Source organism: Salvelinus fontinalis, chromosome 31, assembly GCF_029448725.1.
Source record: "Salvelinus fontinalis isolate EN_2023a chromosome 31, ASM2944872v1, whole genome shotgun sequence".
In the NCBI taxonomy this organism is placed as follows: domain Eukaryota; kingdom Metazoa; phylum Chordata; class Actinopteri; order Salmoniformes; family Salmonidae; genus Salvelinus; species Salvelinus fontinalis.
This window is the reverse complement of record NC_074695.1, coordinates 40,486,487-40,499,357: the sequence shown is the minus strand read 5'-3', so window position 1 is coordinate 40,499,357 and position 12,871 is coordinate 40,486,487. Positions and strand designations below refer to the sequence as shown.

Below are 12,871 nucleotides of genomic sequence, written 5' to 3'. Positions count from 1 at the left end.
TTATTAATACATTTTCAAGTTCATAACTGTGCACTCTCCTCAAACAATAGCATAGTATTATTTCACTGTAATAGCTACTGTAAATTGGACAGTGTAGTTAGATTAACAAGAATTAAAGCTTTTGCAAATATTAGATATGTCTATGACCTGGGCAATTTTCTTGTTACTTACAACCTCACGCTAATTGCATTAGCCTATGTTAGCTCAACCGTCCCGCGGGGGACCCACCGATCCTATTTTTATTGACTTGGACAAAGCTTTTGATACGGTAGACCATTGTAACGGTCCTGATCTGTTTTATGTTGTTTTTTGTATGTGTTTAGGTCAGGGCATGTGTTTTGGGTGGGCAGTCTATGTTATCTGTTTCTAAGTTGGTTTTGGTTGCCTGGTATGGCTCTTAATTAGAGGCAGGTGTTTTGCGTTCTCCTCTAATTAAGAGTCATATTTAGGTAGGGTGTTCTCACTGTTTGTTTGTGGGTGATTGTCTTCTGTGTCGTCGAATGTATGTACCATACGGGACTGTTTGGCTGTTCGTTTATTTTGATGTCGTCTGTTTCCTGTCCGTGAGTTTACGTTTAGTTATGTAAGTTTATGTTCAGGTTTCGTCAACGTCGTTTTCTTGTTTTGTATATTTGAAAGTGTTTTGTTTTTCGTGTTGCCATCGTCGTTGTAAATAAAAAGATGGCTTATTTCCCGAAAGCTGCATTTTGGTCTGATGATCCTTCTCTCCTCTCCTCGTCCGAGGATGAGGAGAGAGACAGCCCTTACAGAATCACCCACCAAACGAGGACCAAGCGGCAAGGGAATGCTCAACTGAGCAACAAGGACTCCTGGACTTGGGAGGAGATCCTGGACGGTAGAGGACCCTGGGCTCAGCCAGGGGAATATCGCCGTCCCAAGGAGGAGTTGGAATCAGCGAAGGCTGAGAGGCGCTGGTATGAGGAGGCAGCGCGTCGACGCGGTTGGGAGCCCGTGAGTCAAACCCAAAAATTTCTTGGGGGGGGGGGGGGGGGCACACGAGGAGTGTGGCAAAGCCGGGTAGGAAACCCGAGCCAACTCCCCGTGCTTACCGTGGAGGTAGAAGGCGTCGTACTGGTAAGACACCGTGTTATGCGGTAAAGCGCACGGTGTCCCCAGTACGCGTGCTTAGCCCAGTGCGGGCTATTCCACCTTGCCGCACTGGGAGGGCTAGGTTGGGCATCGAGCCGGATGTCATGAAGCCGGCCCAACGTATCTGGCCTCCAGTACGTCTCCTCGGGCCGGCGTACATGGCACCAGCCTTACAGGTGGTGTCCCCGGTTCGCTTGCATAGCCCAGTGCGGGCTATTCCACCTCGCCGCACTGGCAGGGCTACGGGGACCATTCAACCTGGTAGGGTTGGGGAGGCTCGGTGCTCAAGAGCACGTGTCCTCCTTCACGGTCCGGTAGACCCGGTGCCACCTCCATGTACCAGTCCTCCGGTGGCAGCCCCCCGTACCAGGCTGTCTCTCCGGGTTCTCTCTCCTGCTGTTTCCTCCTCTCCAGCGCAGCCAGTGCCTAGACCACGCACCAGGCTGTCTCTCCTTCTCCTCCCTACAGAGCCGTCCTGCCATGACCAGCCAGAGCCGTCCTGCCATGACCAGCCAGAGCCGTCCTGCCATGACCAGCCAGAGCCGTCCTGCCATGACCAGCCAGAGCCGTCCTGCCATGACCAGCCAGAGCCGTCCTGCCGGGACCTGCCAGAGCCGTCCTGCCGGGACCTGCCAGAGCCGTCCAGCCGGGACCTGCCAGAGCCGTCCAGCCGGGACCTGCCAGAGCCGTCCAGCCGGGGCCTGCCAGAGCCGTCCAGCCGGGGCCTGCCAGAGCCGTCCAGCCGGGACCTGCCAGAGCCGTCCAGCCGGGACCTGCCAGAGCCGTCCAGCCGGGACCTGCCAGAGCCGTCCAGCCGGGACCTGCCAGAGCCGTCCAGCCGGGACCTGCCAGAGCCGTCCAGCCGGGACCTGCCAGAGTCCCTCAGCCGGGACCTGCCAGAGTCCCTCAGCCGGGACCTGCCAGAGTCCCTCAGCCGGGACCTGCCAGAGTCCCTCAGCCGGGACCTGCCAGAGTCCCTCAGCCGGGACCTGCCAGAGTCCCTCAGCCGGGACCTGCCAGAGTCCCTCAGCCGGGATCTGCCAGAGTATCTCAGCCGGGACCTGCCCCTTGTCCCGGTGCTGCCCCTTGTCCCGGTGCTGCCCCTTGTCCCGGTGCTTCCCCTTATCCCGGTGCTGCCCCTTGTCCCGGTGCTGCCCCTTGTCCCGGTGCTGGTCTTTATCCTGGTGCTGCCCCTTATCCTGGTGCTGCCCCTTGTCCCGGTGCTGCCCCTTGTCCCGGTGCTGCCCCTTGTCCCGGTGCTGCCCCTTGTCCCGGTGCTGCCCCTTGTCCCGGTGCTGCCCCTTCTCCTGGTGCTGGCCGTTTATTTAGGGGATGTTAGTTTTAGGGTGGTCATTGGGAGGGGAAGACAGAAACGGGGAGTGACTATGGTGGTGTGGGGACAGCGTCCAGAGCCGGAGCCACCACCGTGGTCAACTGCCCACCCAGACCCTCCCCTGGACTTTGTGCTGGTGCGCCCGGCGTTCGCACCTTGAGGGGGGGGTTCTGTAACGGTCCTGACCTGTTTTATGTTGTTTTTGTATGTGTTTATTGGTCAGGGCATGTGTTTTGGGTGGGCAGTCTATGTTATCTGTTTCTATGTTGGTTTTGGTTGCCTGGTATGGCTCTTAATTAGAGGCAGGTGTTTTGCGTTCTCCTCTAATTAAGAGTCATATTTAGGTAGGGTGTTCTCACTGTTTGTTTGTGGGTGATTGTCTCCTGTGTCATTGAATGTATGTACCATACGGGACTGTTTGGCTGTTCGTTTATTTTGATGTCGTCTGTTTCCTGTCCGTGAGTTTACGTTTAGTTATGTAAGTTTATGTTCAGGTTTCGTCAACGTCGTTTTCTTGTTTTGTATATTTGAAAGTGTTTTGTTTTTCGTGTTGCCATCGTCGTTGTAAATAAAAAGATGGCTTATTTCCCGAAAGCTGCATTTTGGTCTGATGATCCTTCTCTCCTCTCCTCGTCCGAGGATGAGGAGAGAGACAGCCCTTACAACCATTCCATTCTTATGGGCCGGTTAAGGAGTATTGGTGTCTCTGAGGGGTCTTTGGCAAAGAAGTAGAGAGACAAAGAAGTAAAAAAGAAGCCTGAAGAAGGAGGAGAGATGACGAGAAAGGAATTCGGTTTACAGTTTTATTTGTGGATTAGTTGTCAGTGTTAGCACTTTGTAATAATGACGTTCCCAAATTAAACTGCCTCGTACTCAATTCTTGCTCGTATAATATGCATATTATTATTACTATTGGATAGAAAACACTCTCTAGTTTCTAAAACCGTTTGAATTATATCTGTGAGTGAAACAGAACTGGACTTAGAGCAATTTTCCTATGTGTATGTGAGAATGCCAAATTTTGCAAGCTGCTCTGAGACCTGTGTATAAATCTGCCTGTGTTCTATTGGTTGAGATGCACTGCATACGCCTTCCCCTGGATGTTAGCGAATAGGGAGACTTGAAATGGAGTCTCTACGTAGATCTGAAAGGTTATAAATCACTTGGCAAGGACGTGTCTGTTCTTTTCCCTCTTCACTCTGACGCACTGAGGACCATGGCATATTGTACTAGAACCATCGGTTATAGATCTTAGAAATTTCCGGCTGTGTTTTTATTCGATATAGGTGTTAAAGACATCATAATCTTGTTATTTTAAACCGAATGATATCAGTTTGTCAGTATATTGCGATTTTCGGGTATTTCATTTCCTGGCGTTCTAGGGGGTTGGGTATCTCTCTCTCACATGCTAATGTTTACTGCTAATTGCAACGTTGAAGAGGACGTTATACAACCTAGCAACAATTATTTTGGACAAAGGACACCTTTCCCAAGATTCTGATGAGAGTTCATCAAAAAGTAAGAACTATTTATGCTGATAATTCGTTGTTCTGTTGAAAAATGTCAAATGCATAAGCCGCCATTAATTGCAGTGCAGCCTCGCTTTATCGCACGCTGTATTTTGAAGTAACGTTAATTTAAAAAATGTAACACAGCGATTGCATTAAGAACTAATTTGTCTTTCAATTGCTGTCCAACCTGTATTTTTTAGTCAAGTTTTGGAATAGTTACTGATTAGAATAGGTGCCTCTCCAAAGATTTCTCCTGACATTTTCTGGGCAGCTTTGCTACTTTTCTCATTGTATAACCACGATTTGTGGCGCTAAATATGCACATTTTCGAACAAACTCTATATGCATTGTGTAATATGATGTTATAGGACTGTCATCTGAAGAATTCTGAGAAGGTTAGTGAAAAAAATAATATATTTTGGTGGTTTATACGTTATCGCTATTTTTGGCTTGAATCAATGCTGTTGTGATGTTTGCTATTGTGGTAAGCTAATATAACGCTGTATTGAGTTTTCGCTGTAAAACACTTAGAAGATCTCAAATATTGGCTGGATTCACAAGATCTGTGTCTTTCATTTGCTGTATGCTGTGTACTTTTAAGAAATGTTTTATGATGAATAATTAGCTAATACACGATGGTCTCTGTAGTTATTCTAGTTGCTTTGGTGAGAGTTGTGATGGTGGCTGCAATGGTAAACTATGATTTATACCTGAAATATGCACATTTTTCTAACGAAACATATTTATTGTATAGCATATGTTATCAGACTGTCATCTGATGAAAGTGTTTCTTGGTTAGTGGCTATTTATATCTTTATTTGGTCGAATTTGTGATAGCTACTGATGCAGTAAGAAAAGGGTGGAGTAAAAAAAGTGGTGTCTTTTGCTAACGTGGTTAGCTAATAGATTTACATATTGTGTCTTCCCTGTAAAACATTTTAAAAATCAGAAATAGGCTGGATTCACAAGATGTGTATCTTTCATCTGGTGTCTTGGACTTGTGATTTAATGATATTTACATGCTACTATTTACTTTTGACGCTATGCTAGCCTATGCTAGTCAGCTTTTTTTACTGATGGGGGTGCTCCCGGACCCGGGTTTGTGAGGAAGTAGAGGTTAAGGAGTATTGGTGTCTCTGAGGGGTCTTTGGCAAAGAAGTAGAGAGACAAAGAAGTAAAAAAGAAGCCTGAAGAAGGAGGAGAGATGACGAGAAAGGAATTCGGTTTACAGTTTTATTTGTGGATTAGTTGTCAGAGGACCTTGTGCATTTCAGGTAAAATAACAACACAATGTTTATATCCCAACAGCAAGCTAGCTAGCTAAATTGTCATAAATGTTTAATGCTTTTCGACCTGTCCCCAAATTAATATAATTGGTTCAGTGTTTGTTTTGATAGTTCAACCTGCGTGTCCTGATCGTGTCTGGTGTGGGGGTACAAAATCAACATGCGCGCGATGGCGCACACAGGTGCACGCGTGGTCCTGTTTGGTCAGAATGTCAGGTCTCTTTATGTAGTGTTGTGTGTTTTGTCCTATATTTTCCTCCTCCCGCAGGTGGCCTTTTGCCTTTTGGTTGGCTGTCATTGTAAATAAGAATTTGTTCTTAACTGACTTGCCTAGTTAAATAAAGGTTAAATAAAAATAAAATGACTCTAGGTCTTCCTTTCCTGTGGTGGTCCTCATGAGAGCCAGTTTCATCATAGCGCTTGATGGTTCTTGAAATTTTCCGCATTGACTGACCTTGACAGGCCCATGTCTTAAAGTAATGATGGACTGTCATTTCTCTTTGCTTATTTGAGCTGTTCTTACCATAATATGGACTTGGTCTTTTACCAAATAGGGCTATCTTCTGTATACCACCCCTACCTTGTCACGACACAACTGATTGGCTCAAACGCATGAAGGAAAGAAATTCCACAAATGAACTTTTAACAAGGCACACATGTTAATTGAAATGCATTCCAGGTGACTACCTCATGAAGCTGGTTGAGAGAATGCCAAGAGTGTGCAAAGCTGTCATCAAGGCAAAGGGTGGCTTGTTTAACACTTTTTTGGTTACTACATGTATTCCATATGTGTTATTTCATAGTTTTGAGGTCTTCACTATTATTCTACAATGTAGAAAATAGTAAAAATAAAGAAAAACCCTGGAATGAGTAGGTGAGTCCAAACTGTTGACTGGTACTGTATTTAGCGTAACTTTAATGTTTCACTATTTTTATGAAATTTACTGAGGTAGATGGTCCTCCCCTTCCTCCTCTGAGGAGCCTCCACTGACATCTGTGGACCAAAAAAACTCCCATGTGTCAGAGTCTGGCGTAGTGGTTATCCCCCAAGACCCTGGACCTATACTCCTGGCAACGTGGGTACGAATCCCATCTTAGCCCTTCCTCTTGGTCTACCTCTGTATCGTTCTCTCCTCTACATTATCATAAAAAAGGAAAAAATATATATTTAAATTGTTGTTTTATTTAAATCGGCCAAGATATAAGCTTAGTAGTGGGAGGGAAGTTGTTTTGATCTATGGAGCCCACTCACAATGTGGCCAGAGTAATTAGTGGAATTAACGTTGGGCCCATCACTCTGCTCATCAAGAGGTGCCAATGGGGAGGGCCGGCTCGTAATGAGGATCCTCGTTAGTACAATAACAATAGTGTGGACTGGAGAATCCCCTTTCTTGTCTGCCTTCGCGCTGGGAACAGGGGACGTTGTTACACTGACTGGCCAAGTGATTAGTGGTCGGCGCAACAGGGAAAATGGCGCCTCGACTCCCTGCAACCTAAACACCTCGCTCTGCTAGCCGCTTAACTATCCAGAAACGTCTTTTCAGTCCCCATTTTGAAACGTCTCAGTGGAGCAAACAGTATCCGCAGGGGGTCATTGTTTCTATGTTGTAGCTACTGATTTCATAAACTGAGAATGCAACCACTAACACTCACAACCTGCTGTTTTTAAGGGCCACAGCGAGGTGTTTAGGTTGCAGGGAGTCGAGGCGCCATTTTCCCTGTTGCGCCGACCACTAATCACTTGGCCAGTCAGTGTAACAACGTCCCCTGTTCCCAGCGCGAAGTTGCTCTCACCCCTATTCTAGAGAGCAACTTCAAGCTAAGACAACTGCGGGCCCCGTAATAAAATCAGCTTGTGGGCCAGCCACCAGTTTAAGACCCGTAAACAAGCAGATACAGGAGATGGATAGTAATAAACAGATCTGTACAGCCATTAAATCCTGCATACACAATTGCCTTTGTCAATAGAAGTCTCTGTGCGTTCCCTCTCCTAATGGTTAAGGTTATGATATAGGGAAGGGTAAGCTGGTCCTATATTTTATCTGAACTGTATCTGAGCTTGTTCTTATGGGGGGCTAATAGTGGGGTCTGTTTGATCAGCTTACTGCTCGTTAATTGAGATAAGACTGCTGAAGAGGGTTCAATCACGCAATCACACCAACTGAGTCCACTAGGCTAGGGCTTCCAACCACTCCATTGGCTCCCTGTCCAGCCATCTTGTGGCATAATGAGTCTTGGATATTGCTGTCCTATGCTATTTCACGCTAGAATATTAGCCACAAGGATTTTAGAGGATTTAACTGATCACTGGACTGGTCATCAGGATAATGACAAGCTGGAAAGCCTGGTATTGATAGGCCACCCTCTGTGAGGACTTGGCCATCTGTCACCAGCATCCAGAGAGAACAAATGGGGCAACCATTCTTAGACTGGGGGCTCAATGGCATCAAATGGTTAGGTTGAGAGGAAATCGATCTCCTTAATTCCTGGAGACTGCATGCTCTGTTTTCTCAATGGACACAGAAGATGTAGTCTTGAAAAAGGCTCATTAATTAATGTGAAGGACTGCATGTACAAGTGACTTGATAGTGTGACACATCTCTACTCCAGGGATTCGTTAACAAAAACACAACAGGACTGTGGCCCTTGAGGAATCATAGTCGTGACCTTTTCACCAGTAAAAGAAGAGAGAAAGCTCACCTCATTCTCCACATGCCTCAGGTTGCTCTTCACCTTCAAGTAGATCTCGGCGTCTGAGTCCTCGGGGGGCTGGGGTGGCGGGTAGCCGGGGGGTGGAGGTAGTTGGGAGGGGCAGTCAGGGGGAGGGGGTGGTGGAAAGGCTGGCGGGGGTGGGGGAGGCTGCTGAGTGGTGGCGTTGGTGGCGGGGTCCTTGCTGTTGGGAACTCCACCTCCTACGTCTGGGTTCAGCATGTCCATGTAGGTCTGCATGTCATTGATGGTCGACTCCGTTGGGCCCCCACCTGTGACAAGGACACGGTGGGTCAGTGGTGAGATTTCTGCCACAAAATGGCTGATGTGCCCATGGAAATATAATTAATTGTACGGACATCCCCATTCAAGTCGATGGGTGGATATTTCTATGGACATACAGTGGCTTGCGAAAGTATTCACCCCCCTTGGCATATATAAAAAAAAAAATTGGGGGGGGTTGTATCATTTGATTTACACAACATGCCTACCACTTTGAAGATGCAAAATATTTTTTCTTGTGAAACAAACAAGAAATAAGACACACAAAAAACAGAAAACTTGAGCGTGCATAACTATTCACCTCACCCAAAGTCAATACTTTGTAGAGCCACCTTTTACAGCAATTACAGCTGCAAGTCTCTTGGGGTATGTCTCTATAACCTTGGCACATCTAGCCACTGTGATTTTTGCCCATTCTTCAGGGCAAAACTGCTCTAGCTCCTTCAAGTTGAATGGGTTCCGCTGGTGTTCAGCAATCTTTAAGTCATACCACAGATTCTCAATTGGATTGAGGTCTGGGCTTTGACTAGGCCATTCCAAGACATTTAAATGTTTCCCCTTAAACCACTCAAGTGTTGCTTTAGTAGTATGCTTATGGTCATTGTCCTGCTGGAAGGTAAACCTCTGTCCCAGTCTCAAATCTCTGAAAGACTGAAACAGGTTTCCCTCAAGAATTTCCCTGTATTTAGCGTCATCCACCATTCCTTCAATTCTGATCAGTTTCCCAGTCCCTGCTGATGAAAATGGTGTTCTCGGGGTGATGAGAGGTGTTGAGTTTGCGTCAGACATAGCGTTTTCCTTGATGTCCAAAATGCTAAATTTTTGTCTCATCTGATCAGAGTACCTACTTCCATATTTTTGTGGAGTCTCCCATATGCCTTTTGGCGAACACCAAATATGTTTGCTTATTTTTTTCTTTAAGCAATGGCTTTTTTCTTGCCACTCTTCCGTAAAGCCCAGCTCTGTGGAGTGTACGGCTTAAAGTGGTCCTATGGACAGATACTCCAATCTCTGCTGTGGAGCTTTGCAGCTCCTTCAGCGTTATCTTTGGTCTCTTGTTGCCTCTCTGATTAATGCCCTCCTTGCCTGGTCTGTGAGTTTTGATGGGCGGCCCTCTCTTGGCAGGTGTGTTGTGGTGCCATATTCTTTCAATTTTTTAATAATGGATTCAATGGTGCTCCGTGGGATGTTCAAAGTTTCTGATATTTTTTTATAACCCAACCTTGATCTGTACTTCTCCACAACTTTGTTCCTGACCTGTTCGGAGAGCTCCTTGGTCTTCATGGTGTCAGGACTCCGACCGAAGGCGACTCCCCTTCCCGTTCGGGTGGCGCTCGGCGGTCGTCGTCGCCGGCCTACTAGCTACCACTGACTCTTTTCCTCCCCCTTCTTATGTGTTTATTTGTTACACCTGTGTTGAGGTGATTGTAATTAGTTGGGCTTTATTAGTCAGCCAGCCCGCCCGTTTCTTTGTGCGGGATTGATCATTGTGGTACGGGAGTAGACGAACGTATTGTTTATTCGTTCGTAGCGTGCATTGGACTGTTTTTTCGTCCCCCGTGTATGGGGCATTTGTTTGTACACCCAGTGTTTTCGTGGGGCCGTTGTTTACCGTGTGTCCATTAAAAGCACTATATTGAACTCTCTGTTATTCCTGCGCCTGACTTCACACTCCCGATACCCAGAGCGTTACACATGGTGCCACTTGCTTGGTGGTGCCCCTTGCATTGTGGTGTTGCAGACTCTAAGGCCTTTCAGAACAGGTGTATATATACTGAGATCATGTGACAGATCATGTGACACTTAGATTGCACACAGGTGGACTTTATTTAACTAATAATGTGACTTCTGATGGTAATTGGTTGCACCAGATCTTATCTAGGGGCTTCATAGCAAAGGGGGTGAATACATATGCACACACCACTTCTCCGTTTTTATTTTTTTAGAATATTTTGAAACAAGTTATTTTTTTCATTTCACTGCACCAATTTGGACTATTTTGTGTATGTCCATTACATGAAATCAAAATAAAAATCCATTTAAATTACAGGTTGTAATGCATCAAAATAGGAAAAACGCCAAGGGGGATGAATACTCTTTCAAGGCACTGTAGCATCACCCAGGTGGGGTATTACACAATATAGATGATGCAAGTTTCATCTACATAATATGTAAAGTGCTTTAAGCACCTGGAAAAGCGCTAAATAATCCATTCTATTATTATGTTTATTATGTTACGTTTTTCAAACAATCAACTAATCAGTCTTCAGTCTGAACCTTCATTATTTAAAAACAGGTGTGCAGGGGTAGAACAAAAGCCTGCACCCCCAATAGCTCTCCGGGATTGCATTTGCAGACCCTTGTTCTGGAGAGCGTGCAGGGTTTTGGAATTTGGTTGATTTATCCTATCTGCCACTAGAGGGTACTACTTGTATAACGCGCTGCCGTGGCACCACACAAAAGGAATGCAAACAGTTACATGGAATTTGTTCCAGTCAGATGAGCGGTTGAAGTTCCCACCATTGTTATGATAATAGAGTGCAGGGTGCATTACCCAAGCAAATATGTCATGTCATGTTTGGGGGACACACACACACTGTAAAGTTGGCTAAAGCACATAAAATCATACAAAGAGTGTATTCAATAGTGTATTCAATGGTGTATTTGGCACAATTGCCTTGCCATAGCATGACAGACTTTTTCTTCCTGTGAAATCTGAACTATTATCTTCACCAGGGTTCAACTTCAGGAAGTGAATTTAAATAGTGCAAGTGTTTGTGTGTGCACGTGCATGCGTTTGTGTTTATGTGCGCGCATGTGTTTTGGCATGTTTAAGTGCCTCCATGTGTGACAAAGCGTGTGTTTGTGACTGACCAGCTGGGGCTCGCGATGATGGGGGCGAGCCGCTCCTTTTCCCTCCTGTGCTGGACTGACTGGAGTTGGCCGAGTCGTAATTGGACAGAGTGCTGGAGGGCGAGCCCATGTCGAAGTGGGCGGGTTGCTGGGCCTGCCCCGACCCCGCCGGGGGCATGGTGTTGTTGGGGGACGACAAACCTGAGTCAGGCTGTTTGTTGTACTCCAGGTCAGCCGATGGGTCTCTGGAAAGCACGCGGTGCTCCACACTCTGGAGAAAGACAACCACAATGAGGGGTTAACGAAACATGGTCAACCAAGAACCTGGGGTACAGCACCGCTAACCTAGCATGGGACTGAAAATGAACATTTCCCGAAGAAAATGTGTGTGCTTGCTTGTCTTGAAGTAACTGGTGTTCAGTGAGGTCGCGTTCAACGTTTCGAACGTTATATATCAAAAATAATTACACAAAGCCTTCTGGAAACACCGTACAATGGTTGTGCAAACATCTTCAATATCAGTATCAGTTGTATCACAACCAAACGTTGTGTCAAATGTGTTTAGGGTCTTTAACACTCCTTAATTAACAGGCCCCAGGTCAGTAGTCACAACAACACCACAACAAATTACAGATGATCATCTTTAGGTGCTGACTTCTAGCTGGCACGAGCCACACAATTTAGAATCTAATGCAGCTTGAGACTGCCACTTTAAAAGTCTCGATCGCACTGACTGTCCGTAATCTGTCACCTCAACGCCAAGGTAAGGTTGAGGTGACATTGAATGACAATCAGTTAGGTACTACAGTTCATTGAGGAGGTGTCGGAGGGCTGCACGTGGATGTGCCTGCTGTGTTTGATGAGCTCTGCAATCAATCAACCCATTTCTGCTCTCACTAGTTGATCCAGGAACCCAGTGAAGCTTTACCCTGGTCCCAGATCTGTTGTTAAGCCAACTACTATGTTTGTCAATGTTTGACAAGACAAGGAGTTGGCTATGCAGTATGCACATATCTTGGACTGCAGCTCCTATGTGTAAAGCATCTCAGTCAGAGTAGGAGTACCAATCCAAGATCAGCATTGGCATTTGTATAATAATGAATATGATTACACGGACAAGGGTGACATGATCCTAGATCATTATTATTCTTAAATGTAGAAAATTGTAAAAATAAAGAAAAACCTGGAATTAGTAGGTGTAACCAAACTTTTGACTGTATATATACAGTACCAGTCAAAAGTTTGGACTCACTTACTCAAAAGGTTTGTCTTTTTTTACATTTATTTTTACATTTTTCTACATTGTAGAATAATAGTGAAGACATCAAAACTATGAAATAACACATATGGAATCATGTAGTAACCAAAAAAAAGTCTTAAATCAAAATATCATGTATTAACCAAAAAAGTGTTAAACAAATCAAAATATATTTTATATTTTAGATTCTTCAAAGAAGCCATCCTTTGCCTTGATGACAGCTTTGCACACTCTTGGGAGTTCTAGGGAGTTTTTCCTAGCCACCGTGCTTCTACACCTGCATTCTAGCTGTTTGGGGTTTTAGGCTGGGTTTCTGTACAGCACTTCGAGATATTATCTGATGTACGAAGGGCTATATAAAATAAAATTGATTGATTGATTGATCTTGGTATTCTCTCAACCAGCTTCAACTGGAATGATTTCCCCAACAGTCTTGAAGGAGTTCCCACATATGCTGAGCACTTGTTGGCTGCTTTTCCTTCACTCTGATGTCCAACTCATCCCAAACCATCTCAATTGGGTTGAGGTC

At 45.5% G+C, this 12,871-nt stretch overlaps 1 protein-coding gene across 2 annotated transcripts in view; it reads right to left on the bottom strand.

Moving 5' to 3' along the window:
* The window catches only part of espn (espin), a 105,629-nt gene that overhangs the window by 53,830 nt on the left and 38,928 nt on the right, over positions 1-12,871 (bottom strand). For both annotated transcript variants that reach the window (XM_055892649.1, XM_055892650.1), the window contains exons 6-7: positions 11,106-11,355; positions 7,941-8,221 (exon numbers count right to left, since the gene is read on the bottom strand). In XM_055892649.1, the coding sequence (XP_055748624.1) occupies positions 7,941-8,221; positions 11,106-11,355 (531 nt within the window). The remainder of the gene's footprint in view (positions 1-7,940; positions 8,222-11,105; positions 11,356-12,871) is intronic.